General features: G+C 42.0%; 1 protein-coding gene across 2 annotated transcripts in view; it reads right to left on the reverse strand.

Annotated features, from left to right (window-relative positions):
* LOC145393865 (transducin beta-like protein 3) overlaps nucleotides 1-23,261 on the reverse strand; it is a 341,771-nt gene that overhangs the window by 135,497 nt on the left and 183,013 nt on the right. For both annotated transcript variants that reach the window (XM_080267921.1, XM_080267922.1), the window contains exon 9: nucleotides 7,607-7,803. In XM_080267921.1, coding sequence (XP_080124047.1) covers nucleotides 7,607-7,803 — 197 coding nt within the window. The remainder of the gene's footprint in view (nucleotides 1-7,606; nucleotides 7,804-23,261) is intronic.

Raw genomic sequence — 23,261 nt, forward strand, 5'->3', positions numbered from 1 at the left:
CATTTCCATGTGATGTGATAATATTTCAATATTTGGTCAAAGTGATCAACTGCTTTCATATGACTGTTGTAGTCGCAGATTGCCATGGTTTTTTCGGCGACCCATTGCAGTGAAATTGTTCCATTTCTGTTCCTTACTCTCTGTTTTCTTTGCAGTTCTTGTGTACCAGCACAAAGGCATGTTGTTATTACCGAAACAACTCGCTTGTCTTTCCACAGAATTGTGAATACAATGCCCTTCCGTCGGAATATAGTGGTATCAGCTGGCAGGTTCTTTGCTTCTAGCAGGATATCTTTGGGTGCACCACGCTGCAATCTGAGAGTACCACAGGTACACACACCTTGTTCTAGGAGCTGTTCACTAGGTTCCACTGAGTTGTAGTAGTTATCTATCTATTGCCAGCCTCAATCCCGTTTGGGGTGGCCACAAACAAATCGCCTCCAAGTCGCCCTGTCCCCCGCCATTTCACTCCCCTGCTCCCAACTCACACCCCCCTCTCTCATATACTTCTCCACCCCATCTCTCCATCTCATCCTCGGCCTCCCCCTCCCTCTTTCCCCCTCCACCTCACTCACATACACTCTCTTCGTCAGTCTTTCACCCTCCATCCTCTCCACATGGCCAAACCACCTCAGTGTGTTCCTCATAACGCTTCCTATCACATCCACATCAACACCACAACGCTCCTTTATATCCTCATTCGTCAGCCTGTCTCTCCATGTGACTCCACAGGCTCCTCTTAAATAACTCATTTCCACTGCTCTCACTCTTGACTTGTGTCCTTCCAACAACGTCCAAGCTTCACTTCCATACATTAGAGTTGGTATCACAATACTGTCATGTAGTAACTTTTTCACTTCCATGCTCACTTCCTTGTTTCTTATCACTGCTTTCAAAGAACCAGCAACCTTTCTTCCCTGCTGTACCCTTTCAAGCACTTCACCCTCCAAACCTCCATCCTTACTCATCACACTACCCAAGTACTTAAACGTACTCACATTTTCCAATTCCTCACCATCCAACCTCGCTGTACAGTGCTCGTCAGAAGTATTCAGCGTTGTCCGCCAGGCACGCAATACTTATGACCCAAAAAGAATCACCCATTCTGGGGGGTAAGAATTGAGCCACAAGTTTGAGCTCCGAGCATGACGTCACGGTAGCCTGGGGCCTTCCGATGCGCTGGTTGGTTCCCGCCTCAGTCGCCCACGGGCTGCCTGAGAGAGAGGAACTCTGCCGAGTGTCCCTCTCAAATTGCGCCATTTTTTACCGAGTGTCCCGCAGTGTTCTGGCCTTCACAACTTTGTTATGGCACCTACCCGTGAACTATCGAGTGAAATCATATCCCAGATCATTGCTCTAAAGGAGGCAGGCCACCAGACAAAGGAAATTAGTGAATTGGTTGGTGTGGCACGATCGACAGTGCGTCCTTGGTGTGCGCGGTTTCGGGAGGAAAACAGTGGTGCAGTTCCCACAAAGAAACCGCGGTCTGGTAGGCCTAGGAAAACTTCCCCAAGGTCTGTTAATGTTTTAAAACGTGCAGTGGAGTTTAATCCTCGTGTGAGTGCAAGGAAAATTAAGGAGAGCAACCCGGAAGTATTTGGTGAGGTGTCAGTGAGAACAGTGTCTCGTAGGGTGCATGAGCTTGGTTACACAAGTCACAGGCCTGTGAAAAAGCCTCTTCTCACCAAGAGCCAGAGAATTCGTAGGCTTTCCTTTGCTAATAAATATCTAACCTGGGGTGAGGAGCAATGGTTGTCAGTGTTGTGGTCTGATGAGGCAACGTTTAGTGTTACCTGTAACAGAGGAGCACGTGTGTATCGACGCAAAGGTAGTGACCCACTTGACCCACGGTATGTAGAAAGCACAGTTAAACATCCTGATTCACTCATGGTATGGGGTTGTTTCTCAGGGAAGGGTTTGGGGAAGCTTGTTGTACTTCCCAAGAACATCAGAGTGAATCAGGATGTTTACCTGGAGCTTCTGTGTGATCATTTACCAGACTCCTTCGAGCTAACAGGTGCACGAGTGTTTCAGCAGGACGGTGCACCTGCTCACAAGGCCAAATCGGTCACCAATTGGCTTCGTGACTGCGAGGTATCATTCATGACAGACTGGCCAGGAAATAGCCCAGACCTCAACCCCATTGAAAACCTCTGGTACCTCGTAAAGAAGAGTCTCCAAGGGAAAGACGTGAGCTCTCTGCCTAAGTTGGAAGTCGCCATTCGTGACTCCTGGGACAAAATACCCCTCCAGCACCTCAGGAGCCTCGCCCTTTCACTTCCAAGACGTCTCAGGTCCGTGAAGAAACGTAAAGGCTACCCTACGAAGCACTAAAGGTAAATAAAATGCATTATTTATGTTTTTTCAATGTTGAAAGGTTTGTTTCTCAGGAGGGACGCAGGGCGCTCTATACTTCTGACGAGCACTGTACATTCACTGACTTCACCTTTCTCAAAGACCATCACTTTACTCTTCCCTACATTCACCTTTAGATTCCGTTTCTTACACACTCTCTCAAACTCATCCACCAAGCCTTGCAGCTCCCCTTCGTCTTCACTCAACAACACAGTATCATCTGCAAACAACAGTACAGGGAGTTTCCAAACACTATCCTCTCTCACCAGGGCCACTCCAACATCCACTACCCTACCTTGTACCTCTTTTATTACCCCATCCATATACAGATTGAACAACCATGGAGACATGACACATCCCTGTTTCAACACAACTTTCAAAGAGAAAAATTCACTTAGTTCACCATCCACACGCACTGCAGCCTTCGCACCATCGTACGTAATCTTCACAGCATTCAACAACTTCCCATCTACTCCATATATTCTTAACACTTTCCACAATCCTAGTCTATCCACCCTGTCATATGCTTTCTCCAAATCCATGAAAGCCGCATACAACTTCTTTCCCTTCTCTAGAAACTTTTCCACTAAAGATCTGAGAATGAATATCTGATCTACACAACCTCTTCCCTTCCTAAAGCCTCCCTGTTCTTCTCCAACTAATTCCTCTGTTCTTTCCCTAACTCTGTCAATAAGTATCCTACCATACACTTTTCCTATTATACTAAGAAGACAAATGCCCCTATGATTACCACACACTTCTTTTTCCCCTTTTCCTTTGTACAAGGGAATAATTATACCTGACTTCCAATCCTCCGGGACTCTACCTTCCTCCCAGGCCAATCTGCACATCTTCCACATCCATTCTACTACTATCTCTCCCCCATGCTTCAGCATTTCACCACACACTCCATCAATTCCTGGGGCTTTCCCTGATTTAACTTTCTTCATTGCTTCCACAACTTCTATCCTACTGATTTCTTCCTGTCTTCTCACCTCCCTCCTTCTCCCAGCCATTCCCCAGCCACTTATACTCGCATTACTTCCATCCTCTATGTTCAACAATTCCTTAAACTGTTCTCTCCATCTGCTCACTTTTTCTCCCTTCTCCACTAGTAATCTACCATTTTTATCTTTCACTCCCCTGCTAACTTCACTTCCACCCTGTCTTACTCTTTTCACCTCTTTCCAGAACATTTTCTTACAGTCCCTCCACTTTACACTCAAATTCCTTCCAAATTCCTCATCCACTCTCTTCTTACTCTCTCTTACTAATCTTTTCACCTCTCTCTTTCTTTCTACATATAACTCTCTCTTCCACCTCTCAACTTCTTCCATGCCCCTATTTCTCATCCATTCATTGTATGCTTTCTTCTTTTGTGCCACAGCCTGACTCACCTCTTCAGTCCACCACGCTGTTCCTTGCACCCCCCTCCGTCTTCTCTTCCTTCCACACACCACATCACATGCTGCACATATTTCTTCTGTAAATATTCTACACACACCTTCCACGTCCCCCATCTGCTCCAATTCATATTTGCCCAATCGTTCCTCCACTTCTCTCTTATAATCTGCCTTTTTCTCATCCTCTTGTAACCTTTCCACTCTCCTTGCAACTACTCCTTCCTCTCGTCTTTCCCTTCTTCTATTCCTCCATCTTACTTGAACTTTAATTCTGGCCACCACCAAGTAGTGGTCAGAAAGTCCACTCCCCCAACCTCTATAAACTCTTGCATCCAATATACATCTTCGCATCCTTTCATCCACACACACATAATCAATCATTGCCTTCCTTTCACTCAGTTCACCACCCACCCTTCTCATCACTCGCCATGTATACCTGTGGATCATTTTATGCCTGAAGAGGGTATTGGCTATCACCAACCCCCTCCCAGCACAAATGTCCACTAACGCACTCCCATTCTCATCTACCTCAGCAGGCACACCCCACTCACCAACTATTCCATCCACCTTCACATTCCCAACTTTACCATTCATATCACCAATCAAAAACACTCTCTCATTCCTTCCAAACTTTTCCATGCACACTTCTACATTTGTCCAGAACTCTTCTCTCACTCTTCTAGAACGATCTTGCGTTGGCGCATACACACACACAATCACCCACATTTGTATTCCAACTTTCAAATTTAACCACACAATCCTTGATCCAACTGATCCATACTGTCTTATGCTCCTCTTCCATACATATATAAATGATAACCTCTATTCCTCAGTGGTGCAATCAAACCCATTACTGTTTCAATGGTTGTTTTCCCAATCCCTGCATACACATCAAAATCAAAGACATAACCCATCTTTGACTCTGCCAGCATGTACAGCTTTACTCCATATTTATCAGATTTATTTGGATTATAAACCCTGAAAGCTAAACGGCCACTCCATGCCATTGTGCCTTCGTCTAGCGACAGGTGCTTGTTGGGAATATAGGTCTTGAACTTGTTGGTCAGGTATTCCATTACTATTCTACTTTATATGAGTTTGTCAGTAGCATCTTCAGAAATTAATCTATTATCATATGTGTGAAAATACTTAGCAAATACAGCAAATCGCTTCAAAGTCATGTACACACTGACAGTAGGGAATATGCCGCTTTTTACCTGTTTGACATTGTGGTAGGAGGGGCACTCACCATCCACTCACTCAATGTAGTGTTGCTCTCGGGTGTCTGTCCTTTTCTCTCCTCCATCCTTCTATCCTTCCATCCTCCTCTGTCTTTCTTTCCTTCAGTCTTTCCTCATCCTTCTGCCTACGGGTGACTTTACACTCCCTCTGATGTCTTTCTTTCCTTCATTCTTTCCTCTTCCTTCTGCTTGTGGGTGACTCTACACTTAGTGACAAGCCAAATGGTTTCCTGTACACCAGGAAACCATTTACTACACTGGGTGGTAACCATATAACCAAATTTTGGAGCCTGGTGGTTTAGTGGGTAATTATTGAGCTCCAATTGGATTGAGCTGGTGAAGGTTTCTGTCCAAGGGGTGGATGGGGTTTATTGCTCACGTAATGCCACTCAGGGATGAGTGAGGCTGGTCACTCTCATCTTAAATGTCAGGACCAACTGCCTAGCCCCAGGCTCCTATGTTCCTCGTGGGGCAACATAGGACTGGCTGATGGATGTATGGATGGATGGCCAATACATTATCATCTTTGGGGCTTTCACAACTCCCAACAACATAGTTATAACCAAAAAGTTTGCTATCTCTTTCACATTCACTTCATCCCACTCGGTCCTCCTTGGGTTGGAGGCATCGTGCAAGGATTGTGCTGTATGCAGGTTAGTTTCATTTATCAAATATTTCAGCAAAACTCTCGTAATGAATAGCTGAATATATCCAAGAGCAGTGGCCTGTGCTGGGACAGTCAAGCCTGGTGTCCCAGTTAAAATCTCTACAAACAGTGTAGTGTTGTCTGTTGACCAGGCTGAATCATCTGCTCGAATGGTACGAGGAGCTCTCGCACATTGGAAACAGGTAAGTGGGGCACTGGCATGAGTCTGGCTGGAGGAAGAGAAACCACTTGGGTCAGCATCAGGTAGTGGTGACCCACCAACACTACTGCCCTCACCACCGCTCTCTCTCACACCACCAGCCTCACACTCGTCATAAGCATCCCTCTTGACGCCACCATCACCGCCAGTAGCACCTGTTTCACTTACTGTGTCACTCTCTATCAATTCACTAGCAACATTACTGTCACTTTCTGTACTGTCAAGGTCTTCAAAATCACTTTCTGAAAATTTCTCCATTACAGCCCCAAACTTTGTTGGTGTGAGTTTCACTCCTTTATACTTCTGGCGTACACTTATAACTTTCTCCTTTATATTCATTTCTTTCTTCCTTTTTCAAGTTGGATTTGCCCTTTCCTTTGTCACTATCCATCATGGAGAGATTTACAGTGAATATGAAGGCAGTAAGACACAGAAAATGAAAAAAAATCCACGGAAAACTGCAGGTAAACAGACGCAGCGGTAAGCAGGGTCTGACCAAGAACAGAGATGAGAAGTTAGACATTTTCTTTGGTGTGCGTGGCTGCGTGGCAGCCTGAGGCAGTCACATGACTCACAGAGAAAATGGGAAGACATTGGCACTCATTTTAAACCATATTCCACAAAAATTGAACAATAAATGGGTTTTTGGCAAATTTCTACTTCGATGACAAGAATATCGTCATCGGCTGGCTTACAGGAGTTTTTTGGATGACGAGAATATCGTCATCGGCATGCCAAAGTGTTAAGACCAAGAAAAGTGTGTGTCTTGGAGAAACAATATCACCATATTTATTTAAAGCATGCCCTGAAAGCATTTTCAGAAAGCTAGACTGGGAGAACAAAGGAGCAAAAAAAAATGGAGAAAGCTTAAACCATCTAAGATTTGCAGATCAAACTATCCTAATCTCAGAAACAACAGAGACATTGCAAAAATGTTAAATGACCTAAACATAGAAAGTTTCAAAGTAGGGCTAAACATGAACCAAAGTAAAATTAATGTATACTCTAAATACACCAAAGAGCATTATCAAAATAATTGGAAAAGTTCTTGATGATGCTGAGAAGTATAGTTACTTAGGGAAAATATTCAAACTAACAAAAGACCATGAGAACTTTTTAAAAGATGCATTACAACTGGATGAATAGCTTTTGGAAAAGAGACATTATGAAAAGTGGTTTGCCAGTATGTATGAAACAAAATGTATATAATGAATGTATCATGTATGGCTGTGAGACCTGGATGCTGACAAAATAAATAGAACATAAGCTAAACCATTCTCAAAGAGCAAAGGAAAGGTCAATGTTGAGAATAACTTTGATAAAAAAGGAAGAGATCAACTTGGGTGAGATAACTGACTAAAGTCAAACACATTACAGAAGTTATAAAAAAACAAAAGTGGAGATGGGCAGGTCATGTGGCAGAAATAAGGAATAACCAATGATGCAAGAAGTTGCCTAACTGGTTGTAAGTATAGCAGAAAAAGGTCAGATAGGTGGTGGACAAGAGATCGACAAGTTTGCACGCAACACTTTGCAGAGACTGGCTCAGTCAAGGAATTTACAGAGACGGTTGGGGGAAACCATTGCTCAGCAGTGGACTTCCAGTGGCTGCTGCTCATAATAATGATATAACATTTAATGTACAATGCTTGATGTCAGGATGAGAGAAGCACTGTTGACTACTGTCTCGCAGTACAGGACTGTATATTAAGTTTACAATAATTTCAGATCTAGTACTGACCTTGAGGCAAAAACATCTGGGTGAGCTGGGTGTGTTGCAAGAGCCAAGACCAGTGCTGAGTGACCACGTAGCAGTTGGCAGTTGAAGCTAGAGCAGTCGTAGAGTCGCAGCTGAATGCTGTTAGTAGCCACAACCAAGTGACTTTCTCTTTCCCCCACAAATGCTATGTCTAAGATCTGATCATTATATCCTGCAAGCTGGGAGAATAATCTTCACTGCAACAATTGTTGATGCAAAATAAAATAAATAAATAAACAGAGCAGAAAATAATAAACATATACATTGAAATGCATTATAAAGTGCTTGATCTGCAAAGACTGCAATGTATGACCACAAACCTGCTTAACACTTTAAAGTTACAGAGTGCTGGAAATATGGCATGTTACAGCCTGTTAAGGGCAACAAGAGTGGCAAAACTGTGCAACCCACTCCACAGCAGGATACTGTATGAAACCTAGACACATCACCATTAGCATTACGATGATTAATTGTAACAGTACTACAACTAGCACTGAAGTGTGTTCTGTAACAGCACTTTTCACTAGAACCCCCTCATCATCATCATCATCATCCTCGAGACATGCTGTGCCTTACCCACCCACAGCATGCTGTGGACTGGAAAAGCTGAAGCTAATTTATTTATATACAGTACTGAGTAGTTATGGTCCTACATTCACTTGGCAAAATTATATACTTAGTAGAAAAAACATGCACTGTACAAAGTAATCTGAGTACATGCATCACTGCATCACAACTGGGAAGACCTCACTATAATGGAGTAATTGGGGCCTAAACCATTCCAAAAAATGCGAAATTCTGATAAAAGCGCCATCCAGACTTCCCCCTGCTAACTCGGACTTCTATCTATCTATCTATTGCCAGACGCCTCAATCCCATTTGGGGTGGCCACAAACAAATCGCCTCCAAGTAGCCCTGTCCCCCGCCATTTCACTGCCCTGCTCCCAACTCACACGCCTCTCTCTCATATACCTATCCACCCCATCCCTCCATCTCATCCTTGGCCTCCCCCTCCCTCTTCCACCCTCCACCTCACTCACATACACTCTCTTCGTCAGTCTTTCACCCTCCATCCTCTCCACATGGCCAAACCACCTCAGTGTATTCCTCACAACACTTCCTATCACATCCACATCCACACCACAACGCTCCTTTATATCCTCATTCGTCAGCCTGTCTCTCCATGTGACTCCACAGGCTCCTCTTAAATAACTCATTTCCACTGCTCTCACTCTTGACTTGTGTCCTTCCAACAACGTCCAAGCTTCACTTCCATACGTTAAAGTTGGTATCACAATACTGTCATGTAGTAACTTTTTCACTTCCATGCTCACTTCCCTGTTTCTTATCACTGCTTTCAAAGAACCAGCAACCTTTCTTCCCTGCTGTACCCTTTCAAGCACTTCACCCTCCAAACCTCCATCCTTACTCATCACACTACCCAAGTACTTAAACGTACTCACATTTTCCAATTCCTCACTATCCAACCTCGCTGTACATTCACTGACTTCACCTCTCTCAAAGACCATCACTTTACTCTTCCCTACATTCACCTTTAGATTCCGTTTCTTACACACTCTCCCAAACTCATCCACAAAGCCTTGCAGCTCTCCTTCGTCTTCACTCAACAACACAGTATCATCTGCAAACAACAGTACAGGGAGTTTCCAAACACTATCCTCTCTCACCAGGGCCTCTCCAACATCCACTACCCTACCTTGTACCTCTTTTATTACCCCATCCATGTACAGATTGAACAACCATGGAGACATGACACATCCCTGTTTCAACACAACTTTCAAAGAGAAAAATTCACTTAGTTCACCATCCACAAGCACTGCAGCCTTCGCACCGTCGTACATACTCTTCACAGCATTCAACAACTTCCCATCTACTCCATATATTCTGAACACTTTCCAAAATCCTTGTCTATCCACCCTGTCATATGCTTTCTCCAAATCCATGAAAGACGCATACAACTTCTTTCCCTTCTCTCGACACTTTTCCACTAAAGATCTAAGAATTAACACCTGATCTACACAACCTCTTCCCTTCCTAAAGCCTCCCTGTTCTTCTCCAACTAATTTCTCTGTTCTTTCTCTAACTCTGTCAATAAGTATCCTACCATACACTTTTCCTATTATACTAAGAAGACAAATGCCCCTATGATTACCACACACTTCTTTTTCCTCTTTTCCTTTGTACAAGGAAGTAATTATACCTGACTTCCAATCCTCCAGGACTCTACCTTCCTCCCAGGCCAATCTGCACATCTTCCACATCCATTCTACTACTATCTCTCCCCCATGCTTCAGCATTTCACCACACACTCCATCAATTCCTGGGGCTTTCCCCGATTTAACTTTCTTCATTGCTTCCACAACTTCTATCCTACTGATTTCTTCCTGTCTTCTCACCTCCCTCCTTCTCCCAGCCATTCCTCAGCCACTTATACTCGCATTACTTCCATCCTCTATGTTCAACAATTCCTTAAAGTGTTCTCTCCATCTGCTCACTTTTTCTCCCTTCTCCACTAGCAATCTACCATTTTTATCTTTCACTCCCCTGCTAACTTCACTTCCACCCTGTCTTACTCTTTTCACCTCTTTCCAGAACATTTTCTTACAGTCCCTCCACTTTGCACTCAAATTCCTTTCAAATTCCTCATCCACTCTTTTCTTACTCTCTCTTACTAATCTTTTCACCTCTCTCTGTCTTTCTACATATAACTCTCTCTTCCGCCTCTCAACTTCTTCCACGCCCCTATTTCTCATCCATTCATTGTATGCTTTCTTCTTTTGTGCCACAGCCTGTCTCACCTCTTCAGTCCACCATGCTGTTCCTTGCATCCCCCTCCGTCTTCTCTTCCTTCCACACACCACATCACAGACATTAGTCCGTATAGCATGAACGGTTTTTAAACTGTTTTGACTACCACTATCAAGTGGGGTTGGTGGAGGATTAGTGCCCCTCCCCGTAAAACAATTAACTCTAAGCCCTTGGCCACCCCGTCTGGGATACATGGCGTCTGGCAATGAATGAATGAATGAATGATTACCACTGCGCTACTGTACTGTGTTATGACTTCACTACATTAATCAAACGGTATAATATATATAACAATACTATACTGTACACTGACAAACATGTCTTTTATTTACCTGACTGTTGTGAACACAGCTTAAGTGGTCAGGCAGTCCGGACTGCCTCTAGTTTCATTGGACTTTTTCCGATATATAGGAATTTAGTCCGGTAGTTCCTCGAGTCCGATAAAAGCGAATTCCGGTTTATTGAAGTCCATCATGTCGAGGTTTTACTGTAATGCCTTCATCATCATATACAGTGTAATGTATATTAATTCATCATCCTATACAGTGTGGTGTATTCTCATTCCCTCAATCCCACGTGTCCATGGGTTTGATGGCTATGACTCTTGCCCTTACATATTTTGCAAATTAATTATATTTCAGACTGACATAAAATCCAATTACAGTACAATCCCAGCTATCCGGTATCCAGACAAACGGAATACTCAGAACAACGGGAATTTTCAAGGGCTGGTAAAAATGTCAGTAAGTTATAACTGTGCGCCAATTTGAATGGACCGCCAAACCGCCGTTTGATCGTGTCACGCAAGGCTGGGTGAAGTCAGACAAAGCGAGGTGAAAGCATTTCCGGCTAATGTAAATCCCTAGCAAATCCTCTTAACCACCCCTCCTCTACCCCTCTTTCCCCTACTTGAATTCAGTCATCCTCCACACCCTCCAAAAATCACCAGTCTGCATTTTGCCACCAGACAGTAAACAAGCTCTCTTGCTATTGTGTTCCACTGATAGACGGTAATTTGTACACTCCAAAATGCCTAAAGTGCAAACTAAACGTAAGCGTATCGTGCTTACCTTGAAACAGAAGCTGGACATATGCAACAGACTTGAAAAAGGCGAACATTATAAAACACTACTGGCTGAATATAAATGTTAATGAGAATGAAAGTTTACTTTGTTGGAAGAAAAATAAATAAATAATATGCCTGCATTTCATACATACATCATTTATTTTATTTTCTGCAAAACAGCTGAGTGGCGGGTGAGGGGTGGAGTGATGGAGGTCAAGTGGGGAAGAAGAAGAACAGTCGGAAACATAAACAAACTCACGTGGGGGCACAGGTGTCGTGATAATTCTACAGTGCAGTCTTAACACATCATCAGTTCACTAATAAATGTTCAAGCTTTTATTTCTTTATTTTATTTTTCAATTTTTATGAGTACAGTACATATAATGAATACAGTAATTCGGTAAACAATGGACTGGTGGAATTTGCAGTACTGCATATTGCTAGACATTGCACGCACTCCGTTATGACCATGGTGTGTGTTTACAAGGCAGTTTTTCAGGCGGAATCTCTTAGTGTAACCCCTAATGTGACTGGCGAGTACCTGAACTGTATTTACTGCTGTGATAACCTTTGTACAGATTTGACTTGAAAATCAGAAATACGGGAAAAATCTGTAACCGGGAAGGTAAACTCCCCAAGCCACCCGGTTAACTGGGATTGTACTGTACAAAACAATCCCAGCTGACCGGGAAGTTTGGGGAATTTACCTTTCCGGTAACAGATTTTTCCTGTATATCTGATATTTACTCTTATCTATCTATCTATCTATCGCCAGACGCCTCAACCCCGTTCGGTGTGGCCACGAACAAATCGCCTCCACGTTGCCCTGTCCTCCGCCATTTCACTGCCCTGCTCCCAACTCACACCCCCCTCTCTCATATATACATAGGGTATATCATTTCAGTATGTACGCCACCAGTCGTATCCACAACCACACTAACATTTATCCATTTGAAACAACCTCTTAAACTCACCCCAGACATACACGTGATTGAAGTGGCTTGCAGCAGTGCAAAATGCACATAGTGAGTATTTTGTTAAATATTATTCATTATTTTATTCATAATAAAACAAAAATAAACTAAAAAAATAAATCTTGAGCATTATTGGTGAACTGACGATTTGAAAAGAAGTGTTGTATAGTAGAATTATCACAACTCCCTTGCTCACAGTTGTGTAAGCAATTGTGGCTCACCCATTTATTTCTCACCTGCCTGCCGTCACTTTAACCCTCACTTGCCACTCAGCTGTATTGCAGATAATATAATACATAACTACCAATTGCAAGCACAGTAATTTTGTCATACAAAACAGATGCTTCATTTCTATTTGCTAGATTTTATCTTTTCTGCCAATGCAAATGCGTTCTAAGATGACGTCATCTTAAAACGCATTTGCATTGGCAGAAAAAATAAAATCTAGCTGATAGAAATGAAGCATCTGTTTTGTTTGACAAAATTACTGTGCTTGCAATTTGTAGTTTTTTAGGTAAACATACGCTTCACTTGAAGCAGCAGAAGAACCTTACCAATTCAATTGATATACCTCCAATCTGTTTTCTGTATTTTTCTGACTATTTTCAAGTTGGTAAATTACCTATTCCTGCTGTATAATTTCCCACTGTTTCTATCATCACGTTCCTTAAGGCGTACGTACGACTGTCTGCCTTATGTAATGTACTCAAGATTGGTTTTCATTTCCCAACTTCCCAACTGGATGCTAGACTGGGTTGGGTTGTGTTGGGTTGGGTTGGGTCGGGCTGGGCTGGGCTTGGCTTGGCTTGGCTGGTTTGGGTTGGGTTGGGTTAGGTTAAGTTATATTAAATTATCAGGTACAGTTAAGCTAGGTTACGTTAGGTTGAGGTAAGCACTTAGGACAGTCTCCTCCTCCATTACCCTGTGAGTCTAACGAGTTGACACAGCTGAAAATAGCTAAACAATGAGGAAACAGATTTCACATGAAACGTTCATTTACCACCCCAAAAATGAAAAATGTAACACACTATCAGGAAGAAGAAGTACTGATTTGATAAGGTGTTTCTACTGCCTCAAATAAAGTGTATGTTTGTTTACCATGATTTATTATATTACCTGCAAAACAGCTGAGTCGTGAGTGAGGGATGGAGTGACAGTGGTCACATGAGAATGCATGAGCCACAGTCGCTTACACAACTGTGAGCAAAGGAGTCGTGATAATTCTACTGAATACCACTTCTTTCCAAATCATCAGTTCATCAATAAATGCTCAAGATTTATTTCTTTAGTTTATTTTTCCATGCTCTTATGAATAAAAAAATGAATAATATTTAACAATGAACATGCCATGGTACTGAAAGATACTGGAAGCTCATGGGTAGAGTCAGTTCATTAGGCAGAAAATGGTACCAGTAGCCACCAATTTTTGCCACCTTTCTTCAAGTGATTTGTTCATCTTGCTTTTCACAAAAAATTCCTTGATCTTCAGTCCCTAAGATTTGACATCATAAGTTATGGAATTTCCTATGTTAAATTTTATGTCTTATAATGTGTGTCATTTTCAAGATGGTTGAATGTGTCCAGCTTCTGTTTGAAGGTGAGCACAATGTGCTTAAGATTAGTTTGCACTTTAAGCATCACCAAGTGTACAAACCACCATCACAACACGACAACACAACAGCTAGTGTTCTTGTTTAAAGACTGGTGGTGGTAAGCTGACTGGTGATTTGTGGAGGTATGGAAGGTTACTAAATTGGAGGAGGGGAAAGAGGGGAGGGGGGGAGAAGGACTGGGAAGGGGATTAACTATGAAACGACCTTGACCGGAAATGCCTTAACTTCACATCGCCTACCTTCACCCAGTCTCACGTAACACGTAACTATCCCATGCAGGGTTGGGCATTCAATGTGAAACACAGTTATATTTTTATTTATATATTTGCCAGTCTGTGAACTTTCCCAGTTATCTGATAATTCCGGTTGTCTGGATACCGGATAATTGGAATTGTACTGTACTATGAGTAATACAATAAACAAACTCGATGAGAAGACAAGGAAATCAGAAGTTCATCCACAGAACGAAAATCATCCTATACTATACTATACTGTACTTCCACCAAATGCAGCTCCAGATTTCCTTTGCATGAAGGTTGCTGTGACCCTGCAACAGTAGACTGTTTTGCCATTCTCTTACTACATGAACTATAATAAATCTAGTGCTACCTAAAGATGACTACTCTGAGTGACACGGTAAACTGTTTCTTAAACCCAGGAAAACAATTACAATACAATGGCCCCTCATTTTGTGTGGCCAATATAAACAAAAAGAATCACATATAACATTCTGCAACAATCATCATCATTCGGACCTCCTTTCCCAACCTAGGGAAGGGTAAGGAGTAGCAATGTCCAGACAGCCCAAGTTTCCCCAATCCAATGGGCCATGCTTCCATTCATTCATAATTCAAGCCCCAGAATCCTGGCTCTATCGGATATGCCAAAAACATTCACCACATTCTGTGGCTTCCCATAAACATATCTAACAGAATCAATCCAGACGCTGTCACGTTAAAAAGGGGTGCGAAATCCCTGATCGTGCACTTCTTCTCACAACATTCATCCAGCCAGCTCGATATCTTGTCAGTCCCCTAGCCTCACTGACTTCCAAATCTCTCCTCCTCACACACTCATCCACCATATCCCTCCACCTTCTCCTTGGCCTACCTCGCCTCCTTCCTCCTTCAAATTTGTTCAGATACAGTAGAAGTTCGATTATCCAAGCTCGGATTATCCAGCTTTCGGTATATCCGGGCTGTGACCAAATGGTTCAGTGGCAGAGTAATACATAGAATTGTCTCTACTATAGCTCTGGTTTAAAAAGGAAGCATCCAGTTGCTAGCAAGCGAGGCACGGGTAAACGAGCGTGAGTCTGCCCCCACCCACACCTGCTCACAACTTGATCACAAGGGTGGTAGGGTGGAGTTTGGTGAGGCAACTGATACACCTGACCTAGCCTAACCTTGCTTAACTACCTAATAATTTAACCTAATTTAACCTAACCTAACCTGGGCTCCAGTTGGGAAATTGGGAAACTAAATCCACTTTTGTGTATGCTGAGTTTCTCCCATCATGCCAGAAACAATCGTAGGTACAGCTTAAAGAACGTGATAATAAAGAAGGAAATCTTTCAGCAAGAGAAGGTAATTTACCACCTTCAGAACAGAAAAATACAGAAAACAAACTGGAGGAATATGAAGTGAATTGGTAAAGTCTTTGGGCTGTATGCTTAGACGAAAATTAATGGGTTTCCCAATTTTAGGGAATGAAATGGAACAAAAATGTCTGTTAATCAGAAAAAAAAAAAAAAAAAATACAGTACTCATCTCACGTGTTCTCGTAAGTTAGCATTCAGTTCCGCATTCTTTGTTAGATATTGCGCTTCCCAACACATTTCGGACCTACAGAGCATACAGCTATTTCTTCCTCGTACATTTACTGTTCATTCTTTTGTTCGTTCTTAAGTGTACTGTATGTGTGAAAGAGAGTATTAATACAAACAATAATGCAATCCATTAACTCCATCATAGCTTTACTGTATCGGTGTCAGGGACATTGAGTTAGGGAAAGCTATAAAAACCTGTGAACAATTATGGGAAGGGAACGAAGGTCACTGGTATGTTTACACGACCCTACTCTACCATCTCAAACAGTCAGGTGGCCTGCCACTTCATCTCAGATGTTTTCGCCGATATGTTTTAATGCTAATATAACATGCACCCTAATTATGAGTAAGTTTCTTCCATTATGCCGGAAATAATCGTAGGTAAGGCTTAAGAAACGTTATGATAATGAGAGGAAATCTCTCAGCGAAAGGTGATTTACTACCCTCAAAACAGGCAGAAAAATACAGAAAACAAACTAGAGGAATATGAATTGAATTGGTAAGGTTATTAGGCTGTATGCTTAGGCGAAAATTTATGAGTTTCACAATTATAGGGGACAAAATGGAACAAAAGTGTTTACTAATAAGAAAAAATACTTTCATCTCATGTGTTCTCGTAAGATGGCATTCTGTTCCACATTCTTTGTTCGATGTCGCTTCCCAACACATTTCGGACCAACAGAGCATACAGGTATTTCTGCTCCTTACAGTTAAGTGTACATTCACTGCACATTCTTTTGGTCATTCTTAAGTGTATGTGTGAAAGAGAGAGTATTGATACAAACAATAATGTATTCCATTAACACCATCATGGCTGCCAGCCTTGAACAATGCTTTACTGTACCGGTGTCAGTAACGTTGAGTTAGGGAGAGCCATAAAAACTGCAAACAATTATGGGAAAGGAATGAAGGTCACTGGTATGTTTACACGACTCTACTCTACCATCCCAAAAAGCCAGGTGGTCCCTTCATCGCAGATATTTTCGCCGATATGTTTAACATGCACCCTAATTTTATGTTTAATTGCTAATGTAACAGGCCCCCTAATCTTATTTATTCTTTCATGAATCATAGCAAATCGCAAGATGGATTTAGGGGGAAGGGGAAAAAGCCATGTGTGCCAGACGAGTCTTTTCACATGTGTAAGAAAAAGAAACTGATTTTATAACTTTGAAAAAATGGTTCCAAGGTCTGCCATGGGAACATACAAATTTCTGAACTCACGAACACTGAGGGGGGTAAACATACGCTTTATTGTAAGCAGTAAAAGCACCTTACCAAATCAGTTCATCCTGATAGTCTGTTATATTTTTTTGATTATTTCTGGGTCGGTAAATAAACATTTCTTGTTAAATCTGTTTCCCCGCTGTTTTTAGCTGTTCTGGTGTGACGACTCTGATTCATTAACGTAATGGCAAAGACACTGTTCTAATCAAAGTGTTTAACTAAACCTGGCCTAACATAGCTTAAGTGTACCTAATAATTTAACCTAACCTAATAGTCAGTTGGGAAGTTGGGAAACGAAGTCCACATTTGAGTATGAGTTTCGTCCATTGTGCTGGAAACAATCGTAGGTACAGCTTAAAGAATGTGACGATAATAACAGGGAGGAAATTTTTCAGCAAGAAAAAGTAATTTACCAAACTGAATATAGTCTGAAAAATACAGAAACAAGCTGGAGGAATATACATTGAATTGGTACGGAAAGGGCTTTCTGCTACTAAAAGTGTACATTTACTGGTAAATAAGTCTAACAGTATAGTACTTGTGTTTTGTTTCCGCCGGATTAATTGTGATTTCGGACTAATCGGGCACCCCTTCACACCATACAGCCTGGATAATCGGGCTATCTCTCTATATCTTTTTACCACTCTATTGTTATCCATTCTCTCCACATGACCATACCATCTCAGCACACTCTCTTTGATTCTGGTGTCCAAAGACTTCCTCACTCCGCATCTTTTATGAATCACAATATTTAGTATCCTATCCACTCTCTGTACTTCACATACATTCCTCAGCAGTCCCAGTTCCATTGCTCTCACTCTTGACTTTTCATTTTCATGCCACACCATAGTCTCACATCCACTTGTTAAAGTTGACACTAACACTCCTTCATGTAAGCGCAGTGCTGCTCCAACACTCAAGCCTCTGTTTCTTATCAAGGCCCTCATAGCACCAGCTACTAACACTCCTTCATGTAAGTGCTGTGCTGCTCCAACACTCAAGCCTCTGTTTCTTATCAAAGCCCTCATAGCACCGGCTACTTTTCTTCCTTGTGTCACTCTACTTTCCCCTTCTTTTGCACATTTTCCTCTCATTTCTATCACTGTACCCAGGTATTTGTACTCTCACCAATTCCAGTCTCTCTCTAATCACTGTTACATCACACTGGGAGTCACCTTCTCTCACAATAACCATCACTTTACTCTTTTCTACTCTCAAGGCACGACGCTCAGAGACATCAGCAAAACTCTGCAATAGTCTACCAAATTCTTGTCCGGTATTTGCAAGTAGTGCTGCATCATCAGCATACAACAATTTTGAGATATTCCATCCATCACCATTCATTACCAATGCCATCCCTCTCTCCATTACTTGTGTTTTTACTTCTCTCATCACCCCAACCATATATATATTGAACAGCCATGGGGACATCACACAACCTTGTTGCACACCCACATTGATCGTGAACCATTCACTTAGACGCCCATCTGCCCTAACACTTGCCTCACTACCATCATAAAAACTCTTGATGGCACCAAGCAGCTTACCATCTACACCGTACATGTGCAAACCTTCCACAAGCCTTCTCTGTCTCTTTTGTCGTATGCATTTTCCAGATCCATAAATGCCCCAAACACCTTATTGTCCTTCTTACAAGCCTTCACTATCTGTCTCACTGCAAATATTTGATCCACACATCCTTTGCCACTTCTAAAGCCTTCCTGTTCATCACTCACTAGGATTTCTGTTATCTCTCTTACTGTCTCTATAATAATTCTTTCATATACCTTCCCTACCACACTCATTAAACTTATGCCATGATAATTCTTGCACTCACTTCGCTCACCTTCATTACTGTACAGGGGTATGATCACAGCCTTTTTCCACTCTGCTGGTACAGTTTCACTCATTTAGCATTATTTTATTGATATTTTTACCGTAAGTGCTCTGACGAACTGGCTTCAATTGTGCCTCCCCTTCACATTTTCTCCCGAAATACTCGGGCAGCTGGGAGCGTCCATGAACTCACACTCTCTCCCTCGCAATGCAGAACCTCTGCTTATCAAAATTCATTTATCCCCAGAACTACTACTCTCTGGAATTCACTTCCTGGAAGTTGCTTCTCACAAACATTTAATCCACTTCCACTTAAATCCAGTTGTTATAAATATTTCATGAATGGAGGATGCCTTTAGGCACATGGACTTATTTTCTTTTCCTTTGTTTTTCCTTCCTCCATTCATTATCTTAAAAAAAAAAAAAAAAAAAAAAAAAAAAAAAAAATCATGCCTTCTTACTTATCTCCAGCAAGCACTTCATTCCGCTCTCTCCACTACACTTAATCATCTCTGCACCCACCTCATCAACCCCAGCTGCTTTCCCATTTTTCAGCCGCATCACAATGTTCTTCACCTGTGTGAGTGTCATGTTTCCTGACACTGAATTCCTTCTCTGCACACCCTCAAAACCAATAATGTTTACAGCCGCTCTACACTCTCTGTTCCCATTCATCAAGCTTTCAAAATATTCTTTCCATCTGGTCCTTGCTTCAAATCCATGGGTTAATAATCTACCACTTACATCTTTTACACTTTCACATTTCTTTCCACTGTCCCTTCTACATTTCCACACCTCTTTCCAGAATAACTTCCTAGATCATCATTTACCTCTTTCGTTTTCCTCTGCACTAGCCTCTTTAAATGCTTCTTGCTCTCAGTATATTCAGTTCTTATTTCAGTTGAACCCCTGTCCTGGAACCACCCTAACCACTTCTTCCTCTTTTCCTCCACTGCTCTCTTTAACCCCTTCATCCCACTTTGAAGGACCATTCTTCTTTGTTGTTACTCTTGCCACACCACACACTAATTTAGCATTCCTAACTAAGCAATCCCTATATGCATTCCACAGGCTGTCCAGATCCATTTCATTCCAATTCACTGATTCTAACTCCTCCCCTACTTTAGCCCTGTATTCATCTGCAATTTCTTTGATCCGCAGCTTCTCGGCCTTCAGTCTTTCTTCCTGACTGCTCCTCTCTCTCCTGGTCCACCTCACTCCTCTCAGACTGATCTTGTATACCACACTCATATGACCTGACGGATCTCCATATCATCCTCTCACAGCCCTTGTATCAGCAACCATTCCCAGCATCGACCTCTCTATGAGCACGTAATCAATCAGAGTCCTTTGAACACGATCCCCCATTCCCTCTGTGCTTGAAATACGAGTTACAAATGCACACCCTCCTTTCCTGACACATATCCTTCAGTTGCTTCCCATTATCATTTTCTCCTGGTACTCCATTACAACCCATTATGTCATCCTCAGGACCTACTCTTCCATTCATATTGCCCATTATGATCACTTTTAAAAAATTAATTGATACATTTTTTGTTAACGTATCAAAGAATCTCCAAAAATTTTCAAAATTCCCTTTTCACCCCTTGAAAATGTTTCTCTCACCACCTTTCACTCAAATGTTGTCAATATGGAGCTCAAACATTATCAACTGTTTTTCACCATTATAATTAAAAGACTATACTGTATTACTATAATTCTGTTTTGCTTTTATGTGGTTGTGGGCACCAAGCATCTACTAATAGACAGTCTTCATATATTTCATTCTATTGCAGAGCTCAAAAAATGCCCCGTTACATGGCAAAATCATAGTTTACAAGCTAATGCAGGTGCATAAATTGTAGACAGGAGCACGAGAACTGAATGGTGGACATTTATGTTATTGTGTAAAATGTATTTCATGTGAAAAGAACCCAAGCACATGAGGGGTTCCCTGTACTGTACTATGCCTGGTGATACCAGTAACCTTATAACCGATATCTGGGATAAAAGACTGTTGTTCCACGTAGTCCCTGCAGGCCTCATGGCAAAATGGAGAGGGTGACAAAGAATAGCGTTCCCCCACCCTCTATTCTTATTCATCAGCAAAGGTACAGATAACCACAGCCCAGGGCCCAGGAAAAACAAGCAAGTTTGTACTGCCATGTGGAATGAGAGGAGCATTTATGATGACTAAGAGTGGAAGTGGTGAATGTGTTCAACAGTGCAAGGAATGCAATAATGGCATTCTGTGAAAGAAATATGAAAAGGTGTGGTGTGCAGGAATGGGAGGGTGTGAAGACTGGAAGGTCAGGTATGGACGCATAAGGGTGATGTAAGGAAGAAGTTTTGATAAATGATGAATTCCTTCTGTCTATGGGTGACTCTGCACTGACTGAAAAGCCAAATGGTTTCCTGTACACCAGGAAACCTTTTACTACACTGGGTGGTAACCATATAACCAAATTATGGCACCTGGTGGTTTACTGGATAATTAAGGTGCTCCAATTGGATTAAGCCTGTGCAGGTTAATATCCATGAGGTGGTTGGGGTTTATTGCTCATGTAATGCAACTCAGGGATGAGTAAGGCTGGTCACTCTCATCTTAAATGTCAGGACCAATTTGCCCAGCCCTGGGCTCCTACGTTCCTCTTGGGGCAACACAGGATTGGATGATGATGATGATGATGATGAATGGCACAGGGGAATCAAGAATTATAAATGTCAGCTCAAGGTGCATCTATGTCAACTTCCAGTTTGGGATAGTGTGAAAGTGGCAGTGATTGTTACATATACAGTACAGCCAGCAATAATAAGTGTGAAAAGGGAAAAAAAAGTTTGAGGCCACATAAATGGAGTGACAGGGCAGAAGCTTAGGACTTACACATTGTTTGCAGAAGGAGAGTTGACACTGGTCCTATAAATTATATAACTGGTCATTATCAAGTACCAGGGATGGTGAAAGGAGCTTGACTAATTACATGCTTGCAGAGAGGATGATGCTTAAGAGTACTTATGCTACGTGGGCAGTGAAAGGACAATGTGGAGGTTTACCTCATCGTATGATTCTGCTATGCATTAGGGCACAATAGATAAATGAGAGAAGAATGGTCAGAGTGAAAGGAGTGAAGCTGACATACAAAGCAGCAGCAGATTAATAACGAGTAAAGGAGGTGGTGGAGTTACAAGTCAATGATCTGGGAGCAAATATCTCTGAAGAACTTGTGGAATGCATATGGGGAGTGTCTAATCAGAAATGGTAAAGTTGCATGATGGTAGAAACTAGTAAGGTACAGCTTGATGGAATGTAGAAGTCAAAAGGGTAGTGGAGGGGATGTGTGGATTGGATACAAGAAAGGACTTCAAATGAAAAGTGGGACTTTAATTAAAGTAAGAAACACATAAAGAGATTACTACAAGGAAAAAGGGAGAGGTAACTGATGATCTTGAAAGAAAAATTACTATACTGTAAAAATAGGAAACTATTTTGGAAAGTGGTGAAAAAAGGTAGAAAGGTGTGTGTAAACAAGTGTGACAGCATGAGGAATGAAAGTGGAAAACTAATAACACATAGAAATTAAGTAAGATGCATATGGAAACATTCTTATGAAAAGATGATGAGTGGAAATGATGAGAAAAGGAAATGGAAGCAACAATTTGAAAAGCTGAAGAGTGAGAATGATGTGAGCAGAGAGTTAAATTTGGTGGTGTGCATTTCGAACATGGTGTTGCCAGCAAGAAGACACTTTCTGGAACTACCCAGATGGAAAGATAAGGCAAATGCTCTTGAGTATAGTGTGAAGAGAGACCTGAATAACAGGGCTGACAATGGCTCTGTGAATGATGTAATAGGCTGCTTTAGAGTGTCAGAGAAGAATGATATTGGACAACGACTGAAGGACATTATCAAGAAATCTATCTATAGCCAGATGCCTTAACCCCTGACCGCCAGGTTTTGGTCAGAACTGTCAAGAAATCGGTGGCTGGGCGTTGGTTGTAACCTCACTTGTTTCTGCGTCACAGTTTGAAGTGGTCGCCACTTTATCTCGTCACCAATATCTAGGGAGGGACTCCTACCAGCCGGGCCAACCATACCTCAGTTGTCTCTGTGACTCTGCCAGGTGTAAGACGATCTTTTGTTAACCCTTCTCGTTCGATTCCGTTCCCGCCTCATGTGAACTTTTGCCTCACTCACCCCTGCCAAGCCTCTTTCCACGGATACTAGGAAAGGACTCAGTGATAGTGCCATGGGGCATGCTCTGGA

Source organism: Coenobita brevimanus, chromosome 25 (genome assembly GCF_032717465.1).
Source record: "Coenobita brevimanus isolate Jiangsu-jjx chromosome 25, ASM3271746v2, whole genome shotgun sequence".
Classification (NCBI taxonomy): domain Eukaryota; kingdom Metazoa; phylum Arthropoda; class Malacostraca; order Decapoda; family Coenobitidae; genus Coenobita; species Coenobita brevimanus.